Source organism: Bos indicus, chromosome 19, assembly GCF_029378745.1.
Source record: "Bos indicus isolate NIAB-ARS_2022 breed Sahiwal x Tharparkar chromosome 19, NIAB-ARS_B.indTharparkar_mat_pri_1.0, whole genome shotgun sequence".
In the NCBI taxonomy this organism is placed as follows: Eukaryota; Metazoa; Chordata; class Mammalia; order Artiodactyla; family Bovidae; genus Bos; species Bos indicus.
Genome location: NC_091778.1, coordinates 36,709,174 through 36,736,983, shown reverse-complemented (window position 1 = coordinate 36,736,983; position 27,810 = coordinate 36,709,174). Strand labels below are relative to the sequence as shown.

At 39.8% G+C, this 27,810-nt stretch overlaps 2 protein-coding genes across 8 annotated transcripts in view; one reads left to right on the top strand and one right to left on the bottom strand.

The window, feature by feature from the left end:
• The window catches only part of MBTD1 (mbt domain containing 1), a 68,022-nt gene extending 67,414 nt beyond the window's left edge, over nucleotides 1-608 (bottom strand). For 4 of the 6 annotated variants that reach the window (XM_070773254.1, XM_070773252.1, XM_070773255.1 and 1 more), the window contains exon 1: nucleotides 75-329. The gene's annotated coding sequence lies outside the window, so the exon portion shown is untranslated. Of the gene's footprint in view, nucleotides 1-74; nucleotides 330-358 lie in introns of those variants that run through there. The other 2 variants (XM_070773253.1, XM_070773258.1) reach the window with 1 other exon arrangement.
• Nucleotides 609-712: 104 nt separating this feature from the next.
• UTP18 (UTP18 small subunit processome component) overlaps nucleotides 713-27,810 on the top strand; it is a 58,326-nt gene continuing 31,228 nt past the window's right edge. Inside the window, exons 1-9 of one of the 2 annotated variants that reach the window (XM_070773263.1) lie at nucleotides 713-1,105; nucleotides 3,247-3,359; nucleotides 6,216-6,314; nucleotides 8,964-9,031; nucleotides 15,190-15,278; nucleotides 17,152-17,277; nucleotides 17,368-17,542; nucleotides 26,719-26,819; nucleotides 27,117-27,207. In XM_070773263.1, the coding sequence (XP_070629364.1) occupies nucleotides 740-1,105; nucleotides 3,247-3,359; nucleotides 6,216-6,314; nucleotides 8,964-9,031; nucleotides 15,190-15,278; nucleotides 17,152-17,277; nucleotides 17,368-17,542; nucleotides 26,719-26,819; nucleotides 27,117-27,207 (1,228 nt within the window). In that variant the 5' untranslated portion in view covers nucleotides 713-739. The remainder of the gene's footprint in view (nucleotides 1,106-3,246; nucleotides 3,360-6,215; nucleotides 6,315-8,963; nucleotides 9,032-15,189; nucleotides 15,279-17,151; nucleotides 17,278-17,367; nucleotides 17,543-26,718; nucleotides 26,820-27,116; nucleotides 27,208-27,810) is intronic. The other variant, XM_019981218.2, reaches the window with a different exon arrangement.

The window sequence follows — 27,810 nt, the reverse complement described above, 5'->3', positions numbered from 1 at the left end:
GGTTCCTGGGGTCAGGGAGCTGCGGGCGTCCCCCCCATCTGGCACACAAAGCAGCTGCCGCGCTCGGCTCTCACCAGATCCTTTGTGTTTTCCATCAGGGCCTCATGGGTAGGGGTTGTCCGCGCTCCCCGGGCCCGCGGCGCCCCCTCCCGAGCTGGGGGCAGGCGCCTCTCCCCGGGACTACGGCGACTACAAGGGAGCCCCGGCTGGGCCCAGACTGGTGGCGGCTACGGCAGCCCCCGGATTTCCCCCCTTTAACTCGGGTGGCCCCAGGATATCAACAACATTAGCATAGCCCTCCCTCCTCAACGCGCCTGCGCCGTGACCCGCGCCCCGATTGGCCCGCTTCCCTACATACCCTCCTCTCTGTCTTCCAGCGTGGGACCCTCTGCAGGCTCCGTACTCCAAGGGTCGTACCAAGACGAAGGGGTGGAAAAGGCGATTGGGGCTCGTGTAAGTCGAATGGTTAAAAAGCCAGGAAAAAGAGTAAAAGTTTCAGCCTGTCATCTATAGCTTTCTTTATATCCTTTCAATCAGTTACAGCTGCGAAGTTATGTTGGAAAAAAAATTTCCACTCCAGGCACGCCGCTACCCCCTCCACCCGGAAAATTGGTCCTCCCGGAGGAACTCCCACACGGGGAGGGGCTCGTGAGGGGAGTGGGCGTTACACAAGAACACAGTGTTGGTCACGTGCTCAAAGGCGGTGCAGCCTTCTTCCGGCCACCTGCGGCCTCAGCGCATGCGCAGTGAGATTCCACGTGAGGGCCTGCGTTTCTTCTCAAACCCAAAGATGCCGCCGGAAAGAAGGCGCCGAGTGAGACAGGACCGTAAGACCCAAGTGAGGCCGGACCGGAGAGCCGGAGCGCAGAGGGGCGGGCCGCCCCGAAAGGCTGCCTCCTCATGCCAGCAAAAGTCGCTGGCCTGGCCGCGCGCGGCGCCCGCTGCAATCTCAGTTGAGGCGGAGGAGGAGAACCGGCTCCGACTGCGGAACCGTCTGATGCTAGAGGAGGACAAGCCGGCAGCAGAGCGGTGCCTGGAGGAGCTGGTCTTCGGCGACGTGGAGGACGACGAGGATGCGTTGCTGCGGCGTCTGCGGGTCCCGCTGGTGAGGGAGGCCACCTTGCGCTGCTTGGGCCCGCGGTGGGCTGCGAGCCCCCGGGGCCGGAGCCTGGGCGCTCGGGAGCGGTGCCTGGAAGCGCTCAGGTGGTAGGGAGCCGGGAACACGGGCGCCTTGGGGTGCCAGTTTTAAAGTCCTGGGAGGGCGGAGACCGCGCCTTTCTTCGCCCGCTTGGGAGCCGCTGCGCCAGGTATCCAATAGGCGCTCAATACATACTGGTTTGCACGCACGCGCGCACAGTCGCTTCAGTCCTGTCCAGCTCTGCAACACTGTGGATTGTAGCCCACCAGGCTCCTCTGTCCATGGGATTCTCCAGGCAAGATTATTGGAGTGGGTTGTCATGCCTTTTCCGGGGGATCTTCCAGACCCAGGGATCGAACTCGCGTCTCCTAAGTCTCATGCATTGGCAGGCGGGTTCTTTACTACTAGCGCCACCTGGGAAGCCCTCATACTTGTTTAGACTGTTTTAATCGTGAGCATCTTTTGTGGCTCATCCCCACTGTCTTTTCTTCCTTAGTCGTTGCATCACCTGCCTCAGTACTATGCAGTGATTCAGGAGTTCCGCTCCGTTTGCGAAATCAGAATTCCTGGGCACAGGACTGGCAGTCTGTTTGTGGAATTAGAATTCCTGTGCACAGGCCTGGGAGTCTTGTCTGATGTTTTAACAATCATACCAAGTGATTGACTGGCCAACTTTTGTATTCGTCTTTTAAATATTTGTGAGCCAATTTGGCGGCAGATTCTTTTCCTGGCGGTGAAAACCCTGCATGATTGATTGATTATAATGATTATAAATTTTTTGCACGCTTAAAAAAAAAAAAAATCCTTTATCTGGCTTATCTTCCAAGATAGGAAGTCCTAGGCAATTTCTAGGCACTGGAAGAGAAACAGCAATGGACAAAAATTGGCAAACATCCTTGCCTTTTTGGAGTTAGATACCAGTGGCAGAGGCAGAAGATAAAACTCAACTATGTCAGTGAAATGATGAAGAATAAAAAGACATTCAAGAAAGGAAGATTAAATTTGTGTAGAGGGAGCCTATACAATAATACATAGGGTAGAAGAGCAAAGCCTTCCTGAGAATTACTCAATTTGATAAAGAAACAGACGTAACAAGTATCAGTTGATTGCCAGAACATCCTTTGGGTGCTTATGGGAGAGGTTGCAGAATCTAGCTGGGAGATAGAGAAATACTACTGGGAAAATGCTGAAGTATGTGATGGTTTCCCAGTCAGGAAAAGAAACTGTGAAATGGGGTTTATTGGGCTTTGAAGGATCATAGGCTAGTAATAGAGCAGGTATAAATCATTTGAACATACCTGTTGTGGTTTTGGAGAAGGCACTGGCACCCCACTCCAGTACTCTTGCCTGGAAAATCCCATGGATGGCGGAGCCTGGTAGGCTGCAGTCCATGGGGTCACTAAGAGTCAGACATGAATGAGCGACTTCCCTTTCACTTTTCACTTTCATGCATTGGAGAAGGAAATGGCAACCCACTCCAGTACTCTTACCTGGAGAATCCCAGGGACGGGGGAGCCTGGTGGGTTTCCATCTATGGGGTCGCATAGAGTCCGACACGACTGAAACGACTTAGCAACTTATCGTGGTTTTGGGAAAGCTCAAGCTCACTTCAGGGTAAATTCTGTGGTCTAGATTTAGATTTGATTGTATAGTATAAAGTTTCTTAAGTAGGTAGGGGATCAAGAACAGTTAAGAAAAATAGAGAAGTGTGTCTAAGAATATGAAATATGGTTTAGTCATGACATTCAATCATGTTATTTTATTTTTGGTGTCAGTCTGCCTCTGATCCTGTGATTTGTGTAGTTCTGTGATTTTCCCTGCTCTTTTATCTAACTTACCTTTTACGCTTGTCTTTTTTGATCTTCTCAGCAAGTTGACTTTTTCTCCTAGACTGTTCTATCTTACCTCACCTGTCCAGTGGGTGGTGCATTTCTCTATCTCTAACCTGGTTTTCTGTTCTGCCTCTAGCATTTGCTGTGGTAGCATTCTGTCCCATAATTTGATCAGAGGGCCATAAAAACAAAGCATTCTACAAATAGTGTAACTACAAAGTCTGCCACCATGAGATAAGAAAGACTCAGTGCTTGTGGGTATTTTGTCTTCTCTAGGTTCAAGTACAGGAAGACTCAGATGACTCAGAAGTGGAGAAGGAAGCAAAAGATAATTTTCTACCTCAGAAGAAGCCAGTTTGGCTGGATGAAGAAGATGAAGATGAGGAGATGTAGGTTGCCTGACTTTTTTCTGGAATCCCTCTGGATGTGTCAGAAGTTGTTTTTCAGGTTTTAAGAACATTCTCTTTCTGAATATGTGATTCTGTGAAGATTTAAAAAGTACTGGAAAGTATATGGCAAAGGTCATTCATATCCCATCGCCGAGGGAGAACCACTGTTAGCGTGCTGGCATGCATCTCTCCTCTCTTCTGTGCTCCACAGAGAAGCTAAGAGAGCACAGTGTTTGGGGGTCAGACCTGAGTTTGCTTCCCAGTTTGGCCAGTTCCTAACTGACTACAGGCCAGTTTGGAACCTGTCTTTTCTCCTTTGTAAAATGGAGATAGTAACTAGATCAGAAGGCTCTTGAGATTAAATAGTACACGTAGAGCTCTTAACACATGCCTAAAATGGAGAAAAGACTAAAAAAATTTAGCCATCATGCACAGTATGTACTTTAATTGATGAGAATGTATTGTATTGCAAGCAGGTCTCCCTAGTTAAAAAAACAACTTTATAAACACTTTAAAATGGATATGTTATCCATTATATGATTTAACCATAATTTACATGGGCTTCCCAGGTGGTGCTAGTGGTAAAGAACTCGCCTGCCAATGCAAGAGATGTAAGAGACACGGGTTTGATCCCTGGGTTGGAAAGATCTCCTGGAGAAGGGCATGGCAACCCACTCCAATATTCTTGCTTAGAGAATTTCGTGGACAGAAGAGCCTGGTGGGTTCCGAGTCCAAGGGTTGCAAAGAGTTGGACACGACTGAAACAACTTAGCAAGCACACACGCATAGGGAGAATGTACTGTATTACAAGCATTTCTCCCTAAATAAAAAAAAAAAACACCTTATAAATACTTTAAAGACTACTATAATGGATGTATTATAATCCATTATATGATTTAACCATAATTTACATAGCTGTTGTTGGGTAAGTTATTTTTTTAAATTAATGTTGAGATGGGCATGTTTATGCATAAACCTTTTTCTTTTAAAATTAAAGGAAGATTCTTCTTTTAAATTAGAAAATGAATTTATGAAATCTAAGGCCAGAAGTTGAAGCCACAGACGGACAAATATACAACATCACTGGGGCAAAGGAGCTTCTTTATTGAACTCTGCCACCACTTATTCTTAGAACTGGATGCCAGATATTGCACTGCTGCCCCCTTGAAGGAGTGCAGCGATGATGGAGTTGGGGGTGAGGATGAGGATGCAGTGAGGAAAGAGGGTAGGTTTGAAAAGGAAGCAGAGGATGAGGCTCCAGTCTTTCAGAGGTAGAATAATTTAATCAAAGAGGAGACATTTCTAGGGTTATTGATAATTACTACGGGGCTGACTCTGAAGTTCTACCAGTTTACTTTTCAATTGAAAAGTATTTGTTTTACTCCTTTTTGAAAACCGTAATTTCTGTTTTCAGACCTTGTCAGTTTAATGGGTGGGAAATACCTACTTAATTTTTGTTGAGAAGATAGATCAGTTTTTGTTAGTCATTGGTATTTCTTAAAAGTAGTCTCTGTTATGTCTTTGCTTGTTTTGTCTACTAAACACTGTTTCATTTTGTTTACTTTTCAAATAAAAGTTGAATGTGTTTAAGGTGTACAACATGGTAATTTGCTGTACATATACATACTGAAGTTATTACTGCAGTCATGTAAATTAATTGCATTTCCATGTCTTCAAAGAGTTACCATTTTTATTTGTAGTGAGAGCACTTGAAATCTCCTCACTTTGCAAATTTCCAGTGTGTAATATTAACTGTAGTCATGCTTTGCATTAGCTCTCTATCCTACACAACTGCAGCTTTGTACTCTTCGACCAGCATCTCCCTGTTTCGTCTGCCTTCTCACCCCTGGTAATCGTCATCCCACTCTTTGCTTTTGTCTGTCCTTCTCTTCAGAGGCCACGCATAAGTGAGACCATGCAGCATTTTTCTTCATGTCTGTTTTATTTCACATAGTGTTCATCCATGTTGTTGCCTGTGGCAGAATGAGATTGTTTATTAATGATTTTAGTATATTAGCTCCTTGCGTAATTGAGAATTTCAAACCCTTTAATGTCAAGTTTATTGCACATTATCTTCTAGCTTTAAAAACTATATAATTTTATTTCTTTATTTTTGGCTGTGCCATGTCTTTGATGTTGCTTGGGCTTTTCTCTGGTTGTGGAGAGTGAGGGCTCTTCTCTAGTGCAGTGTGCGAACTTCGCATTGTGGTGGCTTCCCTAGGGTGTGTGGGCTTCTGTAGTTGTGGCTCATGGTCTCAGTAGTGGCAGTTGCCAGGCTCTAGAGCTCAGGCTCAATAATTGTGGCACTCGGGCTTAGTTGCCCCGCAGCATTGTGGGATCTTCCCAGATCAGGGATCCAACCCGAGTCTCCTGCAGGTAAATTGCTTACCTGTGAGCCACCAGAGAAGCTCATCTTCTCGCTTTTTGTTTGCTTTTAAGTTTGTTTTAATATTGTTTGGCACAAAATAGTCAAGTATATATATAGTGAAGTCTTTTTTTTTCCTTCTGATTTTAACAGTAAAAAGTTCTGCATCAGAGAGAAAAATATTTACCTATATTTTTCCTTCATAGTATTTTAAGGTTTGGGTGATTTGCCTGGAATTAATTTTGGTGAATGGCTGTAAGCTGTGTCTAGAGAAGTCATGAATTTGAAATAGCTCACCAGAGGGTGAATTAGGTGACCTGAAATATTAGAGACTTACTTTTTATTTCTGGAAGAATGAAGAACGTATATTTGAGATGTTCCACATCTTATAAATCTTGGCCTGTGTTGTTTGCTCCAAATACTAAAGGCAACAACTGTTAATGTTAATTCTTTAAGTTATCTAAAGCATACCGTTCTACTTTTTTTTGTAGGGTTGACATGATGAACAATCGTTTTCGGAAAGATATGATGAAAAACGCCAGTGAAAATCAGCTTTCGAAAGATGAGCTTCAGAAGAGACTTAAAGAAGAGTAAGTGTATTTTATTTTGACTTTTTCAACCTTTGGCTGTAACAGCTTCTTGGGTAGTCAGATTTCCATTTTGAATCATAAAAGAATTGTCCTTGGAAAATGATTAAACTTTATTATGAGGGAGCAGAGAGAGAACACAAGTACAAAAAACTTGGAATCCCACTGTCCAAGTATGATCAATGACATTATTGTTCACTTGCTTGTTTGTTGGTATGTGGTAAATCATCTGTTTTCCACAACTTCTAGGCTCTTGCAGTTGAACAGAACTGGGAAATACATATTTTAAAATAATGATTTTATATTGAAACATTTTATTAATTCTAACTTGTGTACCTTTAAAAGTATTTTAAGGTATGTTTATTTTTTGTACTGAATTTTTTTTAATGTTCCTAGAGATTCATTACATTATCACTATATTTTGACAGTAGATTTATTGAAGTATAATTTACATATATTGAAATTCACCCTTTTAAAGTATCATTCTGTAAATTTTGTTTAGTAGGTATAGTCATGTAAGCCCATGACAATTAATATATGTAATCAAGATACAGAACATTGCTTTCACTCAGAAAGTTCTTTTATACCCCGTGATAGTCAGCATTCTCTCTTCATCTTCTAATTCCATTACCCCGTGACAAGCATTGATCCATTTTCTGTCTTTATAGATTTGCTTTTTCCAGAATGTCATATAAATACAATAATACAGTATGTAGTTTTTTCAGTCTGTCAAACCCATTTAGTGAATTTGTCATTTCAGATATTTTCCAGCTTGAGAAGATCTTTTCAACTAGACCTTTGGTTTTGTTCTGTTTAGTTGCTATTTTTCCTTTTATTGTGTTCATACATCCTTTAAATACTTGAATATATTTGTATTAGCTGTTTTATTTTATTTTTTATTAATTTTTATTGGAGTGTAGTTGCTCTACAAAGTTGTGTTTCTGCTGTACAGCAAAGTGAATCAGCTATACATGTACATATATCCCCTCTTTTTTGTATTTCCTTCCCGTTTAGGTACCACAGAGCATTGAGTAGACAGTCCTGTGCTATGCATTAGGTTCTCACTAGTTATCTATTTTGTACATAGTGTCTATGTGTCAATCCCAGTCTCCCAGTTCATCCTGCCCCCCTCCCCCTGCCCCCATCCATTACCATACACTTGTTCTCTACATCTGTGTCTCTCTGCTTTGCTGATAAGTTCATCTGTATCATTTTTCTAGATTCCACATGTAAGCAATATTGCATGATATTTATTTTTCTCTTTCTGACTCACCTCACTTGGTGAGAGTCTCTAGACTCATCCGCATTTCTGCAAATGGCACGGTTTCATTCGTTTTTATGTGTATTAGTTACTTTTAGGTCCTTGAGCGCTAATCCTGTCAGGTCTTTCATTTCTGTTGACTGCTTTTTTTTTTTTTTTTTTTTTCTGGTTATGGTTCATATTTTTCTGCTTCTTTGTAAATCTAATAATTTTGATTGTATTCTGGGCAGTGTGAATGTTGTTCAGTGCCTGGATTTTGTTTTTTGTTTTCAATGGGTGTTTAACTTTGTCTTGGCAGGCAGTTAAATGACTTGGAAATCACTTTGATCCTTTCAAGACTTGTTTTTAGAGATTTTTTCTATTTGAGTAGCATTTATTCTAGGCTGGTTTAGCCCTATTAAGATGTGACCTTCCTGGGATCTCTGCTGAATGTCCTGAGTGTTCAATAAGGACCCTTCCTCTGACTGGTTGAACTCAAATGTCTGAACTTTGGTTCTGTGCAACTTAGGTCCGTCTAGTAGTTCCTTGCTTGATTGACCTCATGGAATCTTATTCTGTGAGTATGTAGCTTAGTATTCAGAAGTGTCTGTGGACCCCCTGTGCAAATTTCTGGAGCTCATTCTCTTCCTCTTCTATAGTTGATTGCCCCTCAAGTTCCTGTTGTCTCAGCTTCTTTCAAGTCTGATCATTTTCCCCTTACCTCTGTGTCAGGGTCTTATAAAAATGCCTTGAGGGGAAAATCCCAGTAATGGCATGGCTCCCCTTGTTATTTCTCTTCTCTTAGGGATCATAGTCCTATGTTGCCTTTTGTCCAACTTTTGAAAACAGTTTCATACATTTTGTCCAGTGGGCTTAGTTTGGTGGACTTGTCTATGATTCTGTTTTAAACAATTAGAATGATTTTTGCAGGCTTCTACATACCAGAATGTAACTAGCATACTTCTCTTGGAGCTTGCTTTTTCCAGGGTGAAGTGCTCCCATTTTAGTCAAAGGATATACAATGAAGGTTTGTTTATTTTACCAGTCTGGTCATTTTCTTTCAGACATGTTCTAGTATTCTATTGTGTATTCTGTTAGCATTGATTTATAACCACAAAGAGTTTTCTATTTCTTTACTTAATCACCAAATCTTGTGTGTTTATATGTGCAAATAAGGCAACAGCAAATGTAATTAGTAACAACAAATAGGTATCCAGGTGTCCTGTATCCCAGACTAGTTTAGATGGTTATCAATTTAGGCAGGTTGGGAATATCCTGTGTGACTAGCCCTTCTGTTCCTCAGGATAAGAACTTCTTTGGAAGAGATTTCTATTTATGTTCTGACCTATATTCTTTAAATGTACCAAAGTATAAATACAGTGGTCCCTGCAAAATTTTATGTTTTTGCTTAGATTTCAGCATGCTATGGGGGGAGTCCCTGCCTGGGCAGAGGCCAATAAATGGAAAACACCTTCAGATGGTGAGTGTTGACACCTCTGTTTAAATTGGTAACTAGATTCCTAATGTTGTTCTGTTATTATTTGAGGTTTCTCATGAGACTCATTAATGTTTGAAATGTCTTTTTTTTTTAAATACCTGGTTTTGAAGTCTACCATTTCTCTGAGGGAAATGCTTTTACAATAATGTAAGACTTAATAGTATATTCTTTACTTGTAAAGGCAATAATGAATGAATTTTATTTTCTTTTCAACAGAACTATGTTACATTATGACATAGGATTAAGTAAAAAAATTAGTAGTGTTATTTCTTGATTCAGAGCCCCTTCCAAAGACATGAGCAACTGATCTAGCTATCCACTAGGAAATGGAATGTTTTGCTAAGGAGCACCTATCAGGTCAGACCCAGAGGATTACATACTTCCTAAAAACCTATTTTTCAACTCCGGATTTTAAGTTTGACTTGTACCAAAACTGTTTTCTACCGTTAAGATCTTTGAGTTTAGGTGTTATAAGTTTGGCCAAGACCTGATATGAGTTTTTGGAGTTACAAATTTTAGACTTGAAATTGACCTTTGAAATCCTTGAGAGATTCTGCAGTATAGCCTTTCATTGTAATACAGGAGCTCCTTTCTTAGCATCTTTGATATATGATGAATTTCTATTTGATTGTCGTCATCACTCTCCCTTCCTTCTCCCAACCCATATCAGTCCTGGTATTCAAGTATAGGGAGCCCTTACAAGGAACCAGTTTTATACATTTCTGATAGAAAACGCAATCAGTTAGTAAGTAGAAACTTACCTTCTGGTTTCCAACTAGATACTTTTAGAGGTTGAGGGACTCTTAGTGATATAACCTGACTTGATCCACTGCAAGAAGCTTTTCCACAACAGCTGCTAGATGATAACTTAGCCTCTGCTTCAATATATCAAATAATGTTGTGCTCTTTATTTGGCTGTTTCTTACTCTCTTCCTCTTTAAGAACTAATTGTTCTAATTTTTTACTATTTTGAAATTTAATCTTTCTACTCTCTAGTCCTATATTTTGAAGAAATATAATCTTATCTTATGAAACTGTTCTGTTATTTGAGAAATGTTTTTCCAAGGTTTTTTTTTTTTTGGTATGTTAATCATCTTGTTATCACTTTTTTTAACATGACATAATTACAAACTTTGGTCACCAGTTTACTTTCCTGAATGAAATACAATTTTATTATCTGTTTTAGAATACTGCATTCATAGAATACTCTATTTTAGATCCATGTAATTATAGATAAGGTTTTATGCTAGCACTGAAGCAGAAAATTTCCCAGATCCCAGTGGCTTAATCAGGTAGAATTTTTTTCTGTGCATATGGTTAGGGTGGTGAGGTCATGTTCTACTTCAGGGGCCCAAATTCTTAGAGATTCTGCCATCTCATTCTGGGCCTTCCAGAGTTGCCGAAGGTATTGACGACTACCAGTTGACTTACAGGAGAAGTGAGAGAGGCTCACGAAGGGAGCTTAATAAAACCTGTCCTGGAAGTGCTACATGATACTTGCGCCCACATTTTTTTGGCCAGAACTCAGTCGTGAGACCACACTTAACTGCATGGAATACCAGGAAGTAGAGTGTGTCTTTGTGCCAAGGAGAAAAGGGAAATGAATTAGGTCAACAGTTAGCCAGTCTGTTACTGTCTGGGATATTGAAGTCTAAAACCTTTATTGGACAGATGACAGGAGTAAGGTTCAAAAAGATACAAGTGATTTGTCCAAAGTATACTTATTGGCAAAGTGGTGACTATAATAACCGAGCTTCACAGTTTTAATCTCACAGTTATTTTTAAAAATTAATTAGTTAATTTTTGGCTGTGCTAGGTCTTCATTGCTGCGTGTGGGCTTTTCTCTAGTTGCAGTGAGTGGGGGCTATTCTTCATTGCAGTGTGCAGACCCTGGAGTGTGTGGGCTCAGGAATTCCATCACATGGGTTTAGATGCTCCATGGCATGAGGGGTCTTCCCAGACCAAGGATCGATCTCATGTCCCTTGAGATTTCTAACCACTTAACTCTGTCCCTTTAAGGCAGATTCTTAACTACTAGACCACCAGGGAAGTCCCACCATTTGTTATTTTTATCTGTAAATACTAGATTATTGTGTTTTTTTAAGGTTATTTTTTGTTTTTCTGAATTACTTTTTTTTGGCTCACTGTTACGTAAGTTCCCTGACCGGGGATTAGACCTGTGCACCCTGAAATGAATGTGCGGAATCTTAACTCCTGGACTGCCAAGGAAGTTTCTAGATTAAAAGAGAAATACCTCCCCCAACCCCCACCCCGCTTTAAACGTAACTGTAATGCTGTTACGATCCATTGGATCATAGAAAAAGCAAGAGAATTCCAGAAAAACATCTGATTCATCGACTGCACCAAAGTCTTTGACTATGTGGGTCACAGAAAACTATGGAAAATTCTTAAACACATGGAAATATCAGACCACCTTACCTGCCTCCTGTGAAACCTGTATGCAGATCAAGAAGCAGCAGTTAGAACCAGACATGGAACAACGGACTGGTTCCGAATTGGGAAAGGAGTACATCAAGGCTGTATATTATCATCTTGCTTATTTAATTCATATGCAGAGTACTTCATGCTGGACTGGATGAAGCACAAGCTGGAATCAAGATTGCTAGGAGAAATATCAATAACCTCAGATACGCAGATGACACCACCCTTAATGGTAGAAGGTGAAGAGGAACTAAAGAGCCTCTTGATGAAAGTGAAAGAGGAAAGTGAAAAAGCTGGCTTAAAACTCAACATTCAAAATGTGAAGATCATGGCATCTGGTCCCCTCACCTCATGGCAAATAGATGGGGAACCAGTGACAGACTATTTTGGGGGCTCTAAAATCACTACCTATGGTGACTGCAGCCATGAAATTAAAAGATGCTTGCTCCTTGGAAGAATAATTATGACAAACCTAGACAGCGTGTTAAAAAGCAGAGACATTACTTTGCTGACAAAGGTCTGTCTAGTCAAAGCTGTGGTTTTTCCAGTCATCATGTATGGATGTGAGAGTTGGATGATAAAGAAAGCTGAGTGCTGAAGTAATTGATGGTTTTGATCTGTAGTGTTGGAGAAGAGTCTTGAGAGTCCCTTGGACTGCAAGAAGATCCAACCAGTCCATCCTAAAGGAAAGCAGTCCTGAATATTCTTTGGAGGAACGGATGCTGAAGCTCCAATACTTTGGCCACCTGATGAGAAGAACTGACTCCTTGGGAAAGACCCTAATGCTGGGAAAGATGGAAGGCAGGAGGAGAAGGGGACGTCAGAGGATGAGATGGTTGGATGGCATCATTGACTCAATGGACATGAGTTTGAGCAAGCTCTGGGAGTTGGTAATGGACAGGGAAGCCTGGTATGCTGCAGTCTGTGGGTTTGCAGAGTTGGACATGACTGAGCAACTGAGCTGAACTGATATGCTTGCAGTAATCAGTAATAATTCCTTAATATTGTAATTGTGTTATTGTTGCTCTTTTTTTGTCAATTTATCTACCCCTCCCCCCAATCTTTTTAGATTGCTTTGTATTCTTGGTCTTCACAGGTACTCTTGAATCTGGCTAGATGTCTTTTCTAAGTTTTGCAAATTCTTGCCTGTTAATCTCTTCAAATTGTTTTTGTTCCATTCTTTCTTTCTTTCTAGGATACCAGTTACATTTATGTTAATTTTTTTTAAACATTCTGTGTGTTCTTTTCTGATGATTGGGTGTGTTCAGGGTGGTATGGCTGTAGACTATTCTTTTCTGTATTTTCTTTTTGCTTTCTATGCTTTAGTCTGGATAATTTTTTCTGATCCTTTTTCTAGACCACGAATTCTCTCTTCATGTAATTTTGATACCTGTTAAAACCATCCACTGGATGTTAAATTTTCATTACTGTGTTTTTTTCAGTTCTAGAATTTCTGTTTGGTTCTTTTTTTTTTTTATGATAGTCTGAGATTTTGTTTTGCTTTTTAAGTCTTCACTGAAGTTGTTACAGTATTGCTTCTATTTGTGTTTTGGTTTTTTGGCCTAGAGGCATGTGGGATCTTTGCTCCCTAATCAAGGATCAAACCCTTACCCCCTGCGTTGGAAGGCAAAGTCTTAACTGCTGGACTGCCAGAGAAGTGGCTGGTTCTTTTTTACTCATCTAGTTTTCTGGCTTACTTCTGAGTCTTGTCTTTCAAATATGTAAAACATGTCTTTTAAATATGTTAAATATATTAAAAATGAAGTTTTAATTTTTTTATTTTTCTTTTCCTTCCAGTTTTATTGAGAGAATTGACCTACAACACTGTATAAGTTTAAGGTGTACAGTGTAATGATTTGACTTACAGACATCATGAAATGATCACCAAAATAAGTTTAGTGTATGTGAACATCCATCATCTCAGATAGATAAAAAGTTATAGAAAAGAAATATTTTTCCTTGTGATGAGATGTCTTAAAAATTTTATATCTTAACAACTTTGATATATATAGCAGAATTCTAGTTATCATGTTGTATGTTATATCTCTAGTACTTACTGATCTTATAACTGAAAGCTTATACCTTTTGGACTGCCTTCATCCAATTTCCCCTTACGTTCCTCTCCCTCACCAATCTCTGGAAACCACAGACCTGATCTCTTTTTCCATAAGTTTTAAACATAATATTTAAATTTTTATGTCTGATAACTCCATTATCTAGATCTCCTGTGAGGATTGTTTGTTTCTCCTTAGGTTTTCAGTCAGATTATATTCACCTTGTGATTATTGACCTGGTTCTGTTTCATTGAGTGGTGGGCATTGTACATGAAAAATAGTATCAAATAGAAAAATGGTACTGCACCTATTTGCAGGGCAGGAATAGAAGACACGGATATAGAGAACAGACTTTTGGACATGTGGGAAAGGGAAGATGGGATGAATTGAGAGAATAGCATTGACTTGTATACATTACTGTGTGTGCGGTGGGGCTTCCCTGGTGGCTCAAGTGGTAAAGAATCTGCCTGCAATGCAGGAGACACAGGTTCGATCCCTGGGTCTGGAAGATCCCCTGGAGAAGGGACTAGCTACTCACTCCATTATTCTTGTCTGGAGAATTCCATGGACAGAGGAGCCTGATGGGCTACTGTCCATTGGGTTACAAAGAGTCGGACACAACTGAGCAACTAACACATGTGTAAAACAGATAGCTAGTGGGAACCTTCTGTATAGTACAGGGAGCCAGCTTGGTGCTCTGTAATGACTTGGAGAGATGGGATGGGGGTGGGATGGGAGGGAGACTCCGAAAGGGGGGAATATGTATAGCATATATATAGCTGATTCACGTTGTATGGCAGAAACTAACACAATATGGTAAAGCAATTATACTCCAATTAAAGAAAAGTAGTATTGATTAACTAGAGGTCTAGGACAATGATATATTTCTCTAGAGAATTTGTACAGTTGTTTTTGGGTAAGTGGCTGGGCAAGGGGTACTAGCAATCCTAAAACGTTTTATTCTAATGAGACAGTACGAGGTTTTAAAGCTGGGTTTCAGGTCTTGGGAGATTTTCTTACGATTCTTTTATTTCACCTTTAATTTTATGTATTGCCTTTTGTGGCAACAATTTGAGAGCCTGGTAGTTTATCAGGTCCCTTAGGCACCCTAGAGGGCTTCTGCTGCTAGGTTTTGCCCCCTTAACCTTAAACACTCTGCTTAGCTTCTCAGCTTTCTTTAGGAGACTCATCAGTCATCTCCAGGGGAAGAGCAGGCCCATTACCTGTCTTTGAAGTTCTGACGCATGGTTTGCTACCAGTGATCTTCCAGTCAACTAAAAATTCTAGTTCTTTTTCTTGTGAATTGTTAAGCTAGATCTGCTGTTCATCCTGTTGCCAGTTTTGCCACAATTATGAGTTTCTCTCTTTAAATGTTGACTCAGTTTATCTTTATTTCATGTTCTTTTAGTCACTGTAGTGAATGTGTGCCTTTCATTCCAGAGTCGGGCTTTTAAACATATACATTGATGTGTTTGTCATTTCCTCTTTCAAATTTATTTTGCTGTTTTACCAGTTGTAGCTTAAATAAAATGATTGAGGTTGGGAGAATGGGAGGGGAGTTGAAGTTTGAAATACAGGTGTTTGGGGTAGGTGATGGCTATCTCATTGATTCTAAAGATATACTTATGGGTTTGTTTGACATAGATGAAAGTGAAGAGGAGGAAGATGATTTGTTGCAAAGGACTGGGAATTTCATATCCACATCTACATCTCTTCCTAAAGGAATCTTAAAGGTGAGAATTAGTAAAATTGGGCCAAACCAGCTAATTACCTCAAATCCAATGTACTTTGACTTTCAGACCTATGGCTTTCTGTTATCTGTGGGATTAAATGTGCTTGCTGTCTTTTTGCCTTGATAAATATTTGTGTAAGGTGTTTTTTTTTTTCCTTTTGCAAAAATGATAACATTAAATTATGTTCCCAGGAATCTTTTATGATTCTTGCTTGATTCCTCCTTTTGCATTTCTCATCCTTTCTGTTGACAGGAGCCTGGTTCGTGCTGCATGGCAACAATTTCATGGCTAGACTCTCCATTTCCACTTCTTCCTCAACCATTCTTCCTACAGTAGCCTGAAGGGTCTTTTAAAAATAAAGTGTCATGTCCTGTTACTTTTCATTGCTCTTTGTAAGCTTTCTTATCATAGTCTACGCTACCCTCTTCCTGGGATCTGACTTAATGCTTACGTCTTCAACTTCATCTCATTCCTTTTTCTCTTACTCCTTATTTAGGCCGCAGAGACCTTGTTTCTGTTTTCTGCACATGCTGAGTCCTTTCTTGCCTCTGAACCTTTCTTCTTGCTCAGTCTTCTGTCTGTTTTTCAAGCACAGCCAGTGGCAAACTCATTCTTACCTTTCTGCTCACATAATGTCATAGAAATGTCTTTCCTGGCCTTCCTGTCTAAAGTGGCTTACTCAAGACTTCCCTAGTGGTCCAGTGGTTAAGAATCTGCCTTCCAGTGCAGAGGACTTGGGTCTGATCCTTGTCAGGGAACTAAGATCCCATGAACCACAGATCAACTACACCCAACTACGCCCATCCATTGAGACTAGAGAGACTGCTGCAAGAAAAACTACTGCATGTTGCAATAAAGATTCCCCATGTGCTGCAACTAAGACTTGATACAGCCAAATAAATCTTTTTTCAACCTTTTTTTTAAAGAAGTAGCTTACTCTAGTTACCTTCTAATTAACTCCTGTGTCCCACTTGTTCGTTGTTGTAACCAAGTGCTTACTCAGCACTTACTTCAAATATCTGTCAAATGAACTGTTCTCTCTTTGATGTAATTTTCCCCATTATAAAGTGATAGCATGTGAATTATATGAGAAAAGGGGATCTTATGGTAAATTATTAGTGATTCTGTCTATCCTTACTCTGAAGGTAATTCATTTAGCTCCTCATAGAGTGAATTCACCTCTGTTGAAAATGTAGTCAAAAACAGAACATCATATAATACTATGATGTTTTATATAATTTCATTTTTAATGCAGAGTGAAAAGCCTGTAAAAACAAAACAAAAGCATGAAAATAGTCCAAATGACACATGAGATCATCATTACTTCAAACTAACAACCATATACCATGAGAGGAAAACATTACCAGTCCATACCAACCATTGCTGTTGTTCAGGTGCTGAGTCAAGTCTGACTCTGTGACCCCATGAACCGCAGCACACTGGGTTTTCCCATCCATCACTATCCTGGAGTTTGCGCAAGTGGACATGCCAACCGTAGAACCTTGGGAAGGACCACTCGTTGCCTCTTACTGTGTACCATGACTACAGCGATGCCAGAGTAGGAGTTTTAAGTAAAATTTCCATGGAAATAAAAATCTCCTAACTCAAATGGATATATCTCAGGGAAATGATTGTGTACTAGAGTTCCAAGGCTTAACGATTTAATCTCCTTCTTTGAAAGATTGTAAAAATGGATTCTTGAATAGTGAAACATTGTACTAGAATACTAGTTGGTCACAGAGCTGTGGTCTTCTGGTTTTCATTCCAGTGCACTTTCTTTTGCATTGTAAACTATGATGTCTTTTATCATGCTTTAAAGAAGATAATGTTAACCCATTTGAATTGATAAAATTTCAACTTTATTTTTCCACAGATGAAGAACTGCCAGCATGCGAATGCTGAACGTCCTACTACTGCTCGGATCTCGTCTGTGCAGTTCCACCCTCGTGCCCAGGTTGTGATGGTCGCTGGACTGGATAATGCTGTATCCCTATTTCAGGTATGTGGAGACTTGTAGTGAAAAGTGTTTATAATCAGCATACATGGTCTTTGGAAATAATCAAAAGGAATATTTTAAAATTCCTTATAGGTTGATGGAAAAACAAATCCTAAAATTCAGAGCATCTATTTGGAAAAGTTTCCGATCTTTAAGGCTTGTTTTAGTGCTAATGGAGAAGAGGTTTTAGCCACAAGCACTCACAGCAAGATTCTTTATGTCTATGATATGCTGGCTGGAAAGCTAATTCCTGTGCATCAAGTAAGAGGTAAGGTTTCTATTGAATGTATTGACACCCACAGCCCACAGCTGAGTTTGTTTAACAGTATTTAGAACCACTTTTTTTTTCTTGCCATAAAGTTCTTAAAAATAGAGTTTCTTTGGTTTTAGTGTGTAGAAAATGTGTTGTTGAGATAATGTGTTTGAATGAAAAAAGTGAACTGAGTTTATTGGGGGGAAAAAATGATAGTTTGCAAATCTGTATTCCCCTAGAGTAGAAAGGCAGTTGCACATATTTGGCTGTAAAATCAGCAATTGCTGCAGCAGAAAGAATATGAGCCTGGGAACTAGAACACCTGGGTTCTAATTCTTCAGACAAATTATTTCACTTCTTTGTTCTGAAATTTGGATACCCTCCAGTTCTTCTGGTGTTTGTTTTAATACAATTTTGATTTACATTTAAAGGGAAACAAAGCACTGCTTTTGGAAGTCGTACTTCGAAAAATGAATTACTTAGCAGATGTATCATCAGATAAAAATTAGTCTTTCCTCTGCCTTGTCTATTCTTTGGCATTCTCCTACCCCCGTTACCACTAAAGCACAGTGCCACCTTCATGAACCCTTTGGGAACCAAAGCCTTGTGATTGGTTGGCTTAACATTATAAATCTTGGGAGGGTGGGAGTTGGTGATGGACAGGGAAGCCTGGCATGCTGCAGGCCATGGGGTTGCAGAGAGTTGGACACGACTGAGCTGAGCTCAGCCCCTGCCACTTTGTGAATGCTCCTTGATAACTACTGCCGCCATTAAGAGCAGCATATAATCTATCTGATCACAATCAGACCACTTCCCATGCTGTGGAATTTGGCTCTATTCTGATTAACCTGGACATTCTTTTTCTTATCAGTTGCACAGCAGTTGACCTGAAAACTCATTCTCTAAGCGGTAGCAACATTTATAATCTGACATCATTAAGTTGTATATCTTTTTTGCTCAAGGCCATATTATAAATTTTATCTGGCTTCTATTTTGAAAGCTCCAGCTTTTGTAAAACAGTTGTAATATTGATATTGGCATTTATTATCACTATATTTTGTGTGAAGTTAAAAGCAAAATGCTGTGTACACGTAACTGGCATTACACGGTGTAAGTGAAACCGATTGGTGTCATTTCATGGAGGCTCTGAAGAACGCTGGTACCATAGTCCTTTATGTCTCAGTGCAGAGAGGAATTCAGCAAGAGCACAGTGGTGGATAAGAAGTGATCTATTAGAACGGCACACCTGTGAGGCCCCAAGCGCCCAGGAGAGAAATGCCGTCCTCTGCGAACTTAGTGGTCTACAGTTTTCATAATCAAAGGAATAGTGAGGAGGGGGAGAAGACTTCCTTGTCTTTCTTGAATAGATGCCATGTTTTCATCGTCAACTCCTCCTCCAGATTGGGCATAGGAGTTTTCTTGTCCCTGTGTGATCAAGCTAGGTCCACAAATTTGTTTTTCACATGTGTAGAGCACATATTCTAGGGATCATTAACTTACTTAGCTCACTGGGCAGGATATGTGTCTCATGCCCCCATTGGTTTATGGTTTAGGAGCATACCCTGTGCTTCTGTTGCTAAGCAAGCCTGTTTGGTTTTGTGGTTAAGCAAACCTGCTTTCTTGAATAATAATTAACTTACAGAGATCTTCCATATATTTCTATTTTCTATTTCTCTTTCTAATCCCTAGTAGGATTAAATATTTAATCATCTATCTTGTCGTTTCATTCTGTCCTTATCATTTCCCCCCTCCAGGTGTTTACCCTTTTATTCTTAAAAGAGGGGGTAAGGGGTGAAGTTCTTTCAGTCAGTAGCTACTTTCAGCTGAGAATGGGCATAGGCCTGTCAGGGGAAGGAGTGAACATCTGGCTGACTGTCCCTTTTTTAAAATTTATTTTTAAATGAAACAGGTGAATATTTGTAATGATAAAAAGTATAATTCACAAAGAAGATAGACATCATAAACCATCAGACACCTAATAACAAAGAAGCATGGATACATAAAGCAAAAATCAGAACAAATAGAAGGGAAAAGAAAAAGTAGTCACAGTGACACTAACATTTCTCTGAGAATATTTTATCAAGTGCAGGAAAAATAAGAATAGAAGCATCTTGAATGATGTCATTAATAATTTTTTTTTTACATGTATAAATAATCAAAATTCTTTAATTGTCAACTAGAATCTTTTTTTAGTATTTTCACTAAATTACTGATGTTTCCTCTGAAACATATAAGGTTTTTAATGACCAGACTTTACAGGTGAGACATTTTGAGTTTCTCTCGGTTTTTCTTTTTTTTTTATTTTTTATTTTTTTTATTTTTATTTTTTTATGTTAATAAACTTCTGTTTGATTTTGTCCTGCTATTCTGTCATTTCTTACAGAGATCCTCAGCTAAGAACTCAAAAGGGTAAAGGGAAATAAGCCTCTATGTCACCCTAAGTCAGCTTCAATAATTGCCATAGTGAGCAGTCTTTTTTTTGGGGGGGGGGGGGGATGAAATGTCCTATAGCTATCAATTAGGTCTAACTGGTCTATTGTATCGTTTAAAGTTTGTGTTTCCTTGTTAATTTTCTGTTTAGTTGATCTATCCATAGGTGTGAGTGGGGTATTAAAGTCTCCCACTATTATTGTGTTATTGTTAATTTCTCCTTTCATACTTGTTAGCATTTGTCTTACATACTGCGGTGCTCCCATGTTGGGTGCATATATATTTATAATTGTTATATCTTCTTCTTGGATTGATCCTTTGATCATTATGTAGTGACCTTCTTTGTCTCTCTTCACAGCTTTTGTTTTAAAGTCTAATTGTCATTAATAATTTAAATGTAGATTTCTGTTTATATTATATTAATCTTATATCCTACACAAATATATTTTGTCGCTTTTCTATTTGGAGAACTGCAAGTCAGTGTCACTCTGGTTAGCATTATCTTTTTAGTTCTCTTGGATGTTAAGCATTGAGGAATCTAAAAAAAAGTTTAGGAATCTAAAAAAATACAACAGTAAGCATCAGAAAAGTCATTAAAAGAGATTATAACCATAATTTTAAAGATCTGAACCATTTTTTTCCCCAGTGGTTTCCAAATCCAGAAGGGGGTCACTTGAGGCCTCAATCTGTTTGTTTTAATTAGGCCCAGAGTCTCAGTGTTTTATATTTTAGGGTCCGTTGAGTCTTTTATGTCAGTTATAGATTTAGTCCGTTCCTTTTTTTCTGTTAATATCGTTTGGTGATGAGGGTTCCTTTTTGTCCCTTGAGAGGTAGAATGACTCCTAATTTAGTTAATACGTCCCTTTTATTAAAGAAATAGGGTAATTAGGCATAAACAGAAGGCAATGTAGAAACAGCCGGTTTTTTATGTTACAGAAAAGGGGTCCCAGGAAAGTGGGCCCCTGTCTGTTTCCTGACATTCCCATTACATATTTCTTTCAGTTGATAAGGTTTTCAGTCCTTTGGGTTAAGAGCAAGAAGATGCAGCAGTGTTTATGAGAAATTCTATCAAGCGGCCTGCTGTTTCAGTGACCGCCTGAGGCTCAGTGTTAGTTGTATATATGCCGTCTCTGGGCAGAGCCACTTCTAGCCTTGGGCCCTGTCAGTCTTTGGATTGTGAAACCATCTATGGTTGTGGGCATCTGGGGCCTTCACTCTGCCAATGCCCTGGCTGTTTGCAAGGGCATGTGGATCACTATTTCTTCTAGTGTCCCTTCTATCCACACAGGGCACACTTATTTTGCCTAGGTGCCCAGTAACCATGGCTTTGTAGTCTACCATGTCCAGTTTGGCCCAGAAAGTCTGGCCTCTTCTTTGGTGGTCCCTGAGTGGACAGAGCCGTCACAGTCATTTGAGCCTTTTCTTTTTCTCTTTGGGTGCCGTCAGCGTTTTTGGCCATATCCCAGTTATTGAAAACCAGATAAGCCAGTTGGAGTAAATCACTCATAGATGGTCTGAGGACCAGCAGTTTTTTTTTTTAATTTTGTGCCTGATGTCTGGGGCAGACTGGGCTATGAAGTGCATAGCCAAAAGGGCTTGTTCCTTGAGGGAAGAGTAGTCCATATTTGTGTACTTTTTAAAAGCTTGTATTAATCACCCTTGAAAAACTATAGTGTTTTCATCCTGTCCTTGTTTTTTTTTTTAATAACAGGGTTCTCTGTGAACTTTTTTATACCACTTGTTAAACAGTTAATCATATGGTCCCATCTATCTCTATCAATAAAATTTACCTGATGATTGCATTGTGAATCTGCCTCAGGGAACAGTGTTGTTCCCTGCCTGGTGCACTGTATGGCCTTACTGGGTTGCCATTTGATTAGCATGGGCTCTGTCTATAATAGGCTTGGAGCCTTGGCTCCCGCCTGTGAGATAGCCCTTGTTGGAGCAGCCATTTTCATGAATACAGTAGCTTTCACCAAGGCAGTAGTTAGCTATATGAGAACTTCCTTCACATGGTTAAAAAATCCACCATATAATTTAATTAAGATTTGTACTTAACAACTTTAGATGTTATCCCTTCTACAGTAGTCCCCCAACCAGGTGTTAATGTCTGAGAACTTGCCACAAAGGAATAGAACAGAAAAAGTCCCCAGTGAACTGGTCTGGCTGCAAATTGGAAATAAAGGATCAGCATTTTTAAAGGTTGGAAGGAGGGAAAGACTGACATTAAGGCTCAGGAAGTCATCCTCCGTTGGACACTTTTAGTAATTGGGGGGAAAGTACCTCAAATCCTGCCCTGCCTCCCCACTCACCAAAAGAGTTGATTCCCTTCAATTTTTGGGGGGGGGTGTGGTGAGGGGAGGAGGCATGGTATACTTAAGAATACCCAGTAAGAGGTATTTTATCTGGTGGGACACAGTTCATTAAATGTTTATTTTTTTTAAACCATATATCCTTTGGTTATAGATTATAAGCATTTGATCTTTTTTCAAAGATAAATTACAATGATCAGCTTCAGAAACAAGCTTAGAATACCTTCTTAGTAACTCAATTAAGTTTTACAATAATATAAAATAATGACCAAGGCTATTTCAAAAAGTAAGTTTTAAACAGTAGATACGTTCCCTGTCCTAATAATTTTCAGAATTTGGTGAGGCAGAATCCCCTTCTGTGGTGGCTCATATGGTAAATTCAGGAGACCTGGGTTTGATCCCTGGGTTAGGAAGATGATCTAGAGGAGGGCATGGCAACCCACTCCAGTGTTCTTGCCTGGAAAATCCCATGGACTGCAGCCCTCCAGGCTCCTCTGTCCATGGTGTTGCAAAGAGTTGGACACAACTGAGTGACTAAGCCTCAAGTAGCAGAGCTAAAATTTAATATTTATAAAAATACAATTTTCCCAAAATTACCCTCACTTTTACCACACATAGCCAAATTAAGATAGATTTGTTTGTAAAATAAGATAAGTCTGGTTAACTGATCTTATAGGCTTGTATGTTTTGTCCAATAAAGAAGAAGGATACCCCAAGTGAAAAACACATTTTTATCCCCCCTCCCCTTTTTTTTGATGAGTGTATTAGCTTTGTAGCCAAGAAAAGCTTTAGCCCATTAAATTAAAAAATGGGGTTTGTCAGGGAGCTGGGAAGAGTCAGGCAGCTGTCTTGGATTTCCCATAGCTCTGTTTAATTTACAGCTTAGTTTTTTAAATTTAGGACTGAAATCTTATAACCCAGTTTAGAACTTGAATCCACGTAGTTGGGACTCCAGCCTAGCCAAAACCCATATTGAAACTTGAACCTGAGCTCTTTTAATTGAGATTACACACCTGGTTTTAGGACTTCATGAAGTTCAGATTTTTGATGTCTCATCACAGAATTCAGGAGAGACAAAGTGATGGGTATTTATTTAGAGAGAAGCACAATTCACAGAGTTGTGTGCCATCTCAAAAGGTAAGAGGCGTTATGAAAAACAGTCTTTTGAGTTTTAATCAGGGATAAAAGAACAGTCTCAGAATTAAAGTGGTTTCTTGCCACATAAACTGAGATAGAAGAGAAGAATGAATTGCTCTAGTGAATGTAGTAAAAAGTCTTCTGGAGTTAAAAAGGGAAGAAATAGAATGGAAACACATGTAAAGCATAGAAGGAAAACCTCAGAGTGAGAGAGAAGAGTATAGATTATTAAATTCTGTAACATCATTTAGTGGCTGGCTTTATCCCAGGCTAGCTGTTGGATGTGCGCAAGCATAGCCTTTATATTCTTTTTATGTTTCTATGCAGCCACTACTCGAACCTTGTCAAAGCCACCAGAGAGTGAAATTCTTCCTTTTCATAAACCATTTCCCTTGTCTTCTGCACCAGCAGAAAGATCCCTTCCACAACTCCTGCCACCTTTCTGTGGCAGTCCATGCTGATCACCATTGTTCTTCCAGTTCCTTCTCTTTAAACATTTATATCATCAATCCCCTGGCCTGTACTTAGGTACCCAATCAGAGCTCCAAAGCATTCAGGGTTGATCGGCCCAACTGCAACAGGCTATCATCGAAAGAGCACCCTCCCTGGAACTCTTGGCCCATGGCATCACATGGCCCTGCTAGGACCTGATCCTAGACCTTCCTTTTTTACCACAGACCTGCCGCAGTCACCAGCTGAAACTGATTGATGTCATTTCAGGAGGGCTCTGAAGAGCTCTGGTACCACAGTGCTTTATGTCTCAGTGCAGAGAACAATTCAGCGAGAGCAAAGTGGTAGATAAGTGATTTATTAGAATAGGACGCTTGTGGAGGCATATAAGCAGGTGGGTGAGAAATGCCATGCTCCAAGAACTTTCTCATTGGAAGCACTGATGCTGAAGCTGAAACTCCAGTACTTTGGCCACCTGATGCGAAGAACTGACTCATTGGAAAAGAAAGAGCCTGATGCTGGAAAGATTGAGGGCAGGAGGAGAAGGGGATGACAGAGGATGAGATGGTTGGATGGCATCACCAACACAATGGACACGAGTTTGAGCAAGCTCCGGGAGTTGGTGATGGACAGGGAAGCTTGGCATGCTGCAGTCACAGGGTCACAAAGAGTCAGACGTGACTGAGTGACTGAACAGAACAGAAGAACTTAGTGGGCTACAGTTTTATAAAATCAAAGGAAAAGTAGGAAGGGAGAGAAGACCTTATCTTTTGAGTAGACATCATGTTTTCATCATCAGCTCCTCCTCCAGGTTGAGCAGGGGAGTGTTTTTTGTCCCTGTGTGGTCAAGCTGTGTCCACAAGTTGTTTTATTTGTGTGCAGAGAGCATGTCCTATGGATCATTAAATTAACTGAACTCACTGGCAGGATATGAGTCTCATGCCACCATTGTTTTGTTTTGGGGCATGTCCTGTGCTTATGTTGCATGGTTTGCTAAGCAAGCCTGTTTGGTTTTGTGGTTAAGCGGACCTAATTTCTGGAGTAATCATTAACTCACAGGGGTCTCCCATTTTTTTTTTACTTACAATCTCCTAGTGGGATTAACTGTTTAATGACCTGTTTTGTTCCTTCATTCTGTCCCTATCATAAGCTTTGGATAAAAATATCGCCGTCTTTCTTATTTTTCCAGTTAATTGATAAAGCAACTTTATTTGTTGAATGTCTGATATTTCCTACTTGAAGACAACCTCCTCTCCTTAGTTACCCCCAAACAACAGGCTTATTCAGAACAAAAAAGTAAGGTGTGTCGTGACGGGCCGAGAGCTGTGGACTCGGTAAGAGTCCTCTGGCGCTTTGTCTCTTCTGTTGCCCTCCTTGGTGTGTGTTGGGTCCCGCACAGTGTGAGGGAAGATCGTTTGCCGTTGCCTTTGTGATGCCTGTGCAGTCTGCAGTCCTGCAGCACTGTGGCGGCGCCCAGCTTAGGCTCCATGGTGAACACTGTGTTCTCTCTTGTGTTCCCACTGCCTGGTACTGTGTCCTTTGGATTGGGTCTGGAGGGGTTTCCAGCTGTAGCCTCACAGGGTGATACACCTAATCTCCCTTTCCGGATTCTTCATGTTATGGTATTTTCCCTCTGTTTGGAGCTGTCTCTTTTGATTGTGTAGTCAGTGTATAATGTTTGCCCAAAATTTGGGGTGAAGATTGCCCTTAGTAAGACTAGAGTCTAGAATCATTGTGAAGATTGATAATCCCTAGCTGAAGTAACCCTAGTAGTTGGAAACAGGTATCTGGATTGATTCCAGTCAAGGAAATTAGGGTGTAGACTTTTGGTGGAGTACTAGAGTGGGAGGCCGAGTTTTGTGGTATTATAAACCAGCTAGACAAAGACTGTTAATAGCCCAAAGATAGTCTGTGGGACCTTTAACCATCATTTTCCTATGGAGAAAAGAAACTCTTCATTGGATTTTTCTAGTTTCTTTTTCCTGGTTAATACTTTAAGTTAGCACATTAATTTTTTTTAATAACTTTTTTGACTAAGTGATACATTAACATGGTGCAAAAATCCAAAAGGTACAAATGAATGGTTAGTGAAAATTCTCTTGTCACCCTGGCCATTTACTTCCCTTCACTGGAAGTGTAGCCAGTTATACTTATTATGTATCCTTTCTGTTAGGCAACGTTTTAATGGGTATGTTGGCTCTTTAAGCTAAGTTTAATATCAGAAAGAATCTGTTGCATAGTATGAGCCTTTCAGGCATGGAAAAGAAACGTGTCCCATTATAGATAAGTAAATTGACTCTCTGGTCTATATACTTAGCTCATGTGATTTGCTTACATGAGTGTTGAGAAGCTAATTAACTCTTAAATACATTACCGACATGTGGTTTTGTTTTTTCCTTTTGGATCCACGAAGTTAAGAAATAGACTGCCATATGTCATGGGATGTTTAGTAGGTGGATAGCAACTAGTTTCTACATGTTACTGTGTTTCAGCTATCTCTAATGGCAGTCATTTTATTTCCCTTTGGTGATGAATGTTGTGACAAAAAAGTATAATTTATTCTTTCAGTTTATTTATGGGTATTACTGTTTATATTTAGAAAATTAGTCAATAAGTTTACTATTTGGAGAGCTGAGTCTCTGGCCTGCAATTAAAATGGTAAATGTTATCCAAGAGAAAGAACAAAAGTTTGCCAAGCATTTTATAGTGACCTTATATTTGGGTTATACTTGATGCATGGAGTCAGACTTATTCAGTGTCTGAGCCGACATTTTATTTGAGGCGCTTAAAAAGTAAGAGACTCTCAATTGTCAGTCAGTAATTGCAAGCTATTAATCCTTATTGATTCATTTCCTTTCTTAGGTTTGAAAGAGAAGATAGTGAGGAGCTTTGAAATTTCCCCAGATGGGTCCTTCCTGCTTATAAATGGTGTTGCTGGATATTTGCATTTGCTGTCTATGAAGGTGAACCATTATTAGCTGTTGCTTTTTCTAGGATAAGACATTAGTCCAAGTAGGAATAGCCTTGAACCATAACTCATGGCGTCCTTAAATCGGCATCCCAAGTGGAAGCACACAGGGGCTTGGAGAGAAGTTGTGGGCAGCAGGGGAAGAACTTTTGTGGTTTTTTTGGAGTATAGGGAAAAACAAAGTTAAGTAGGTGCTACAAAGCAAGAGAACTAGATCATTTTTATTCTACACATTGTGATTCTTCTTTACAACTCCTAGCAATTTGGTAAGTAATATTTCTTATTCTTTCAGACTAAAGAGCTAATTGGTAGTATGAAAATTAATGGGAGGATTGCAGCATCCACATTCTCTTCGGATAGTAAGAAAGTATATGCATCTTCAGGTAAGTTAACAACAAGATGTGTTTAAATATCAAATTTAATCAAAACTGAGTTTGATTTTAGACTTCTGTGTTAGTAAGAAAATCATTTTATTTTTAGAATTCATTTTTCATTGCTGTTTGCCTTCTCATTTACTGACCAGTAATGGTGAAAGGTTAACCGCTTAATGTGTACTATTTGGAGAAAAGATGGGAAGAAGGTTCACATTTGAAAGATAATTCATCCTGAGATTTTTTTTTTTTTTTTAAAGAATTGCATTTAGGGTCCACCCTCTTTTTAAAATATTTATGTAGGTATTTTTGGCTCTGCTGGGTCTCTGTTACTGGGTGCTGGCTTTCTTTAGTTGTGGTGCTTGGGTGCTACTCTAGTCGTGGCGTGCAGGCTTCGCATTGCAGTGGCTTCTCTCACTGCAGAGTGTGGGCTCTACGGTGAGCGGCTGCAGTACTTGTGGTGTGTGGGCTCAGTGGATGTGCACAGGTTTAGTTGCGCTGCCGCACAGGGATCAAACTGGTGTCCCGTGCATTGCACAGCAGGCTGTTAACCACTGAACCACCAGGGAAGCCCCATTCTGAAACTTCCTTTTTTTTCTTTATAAAAGTTACTTA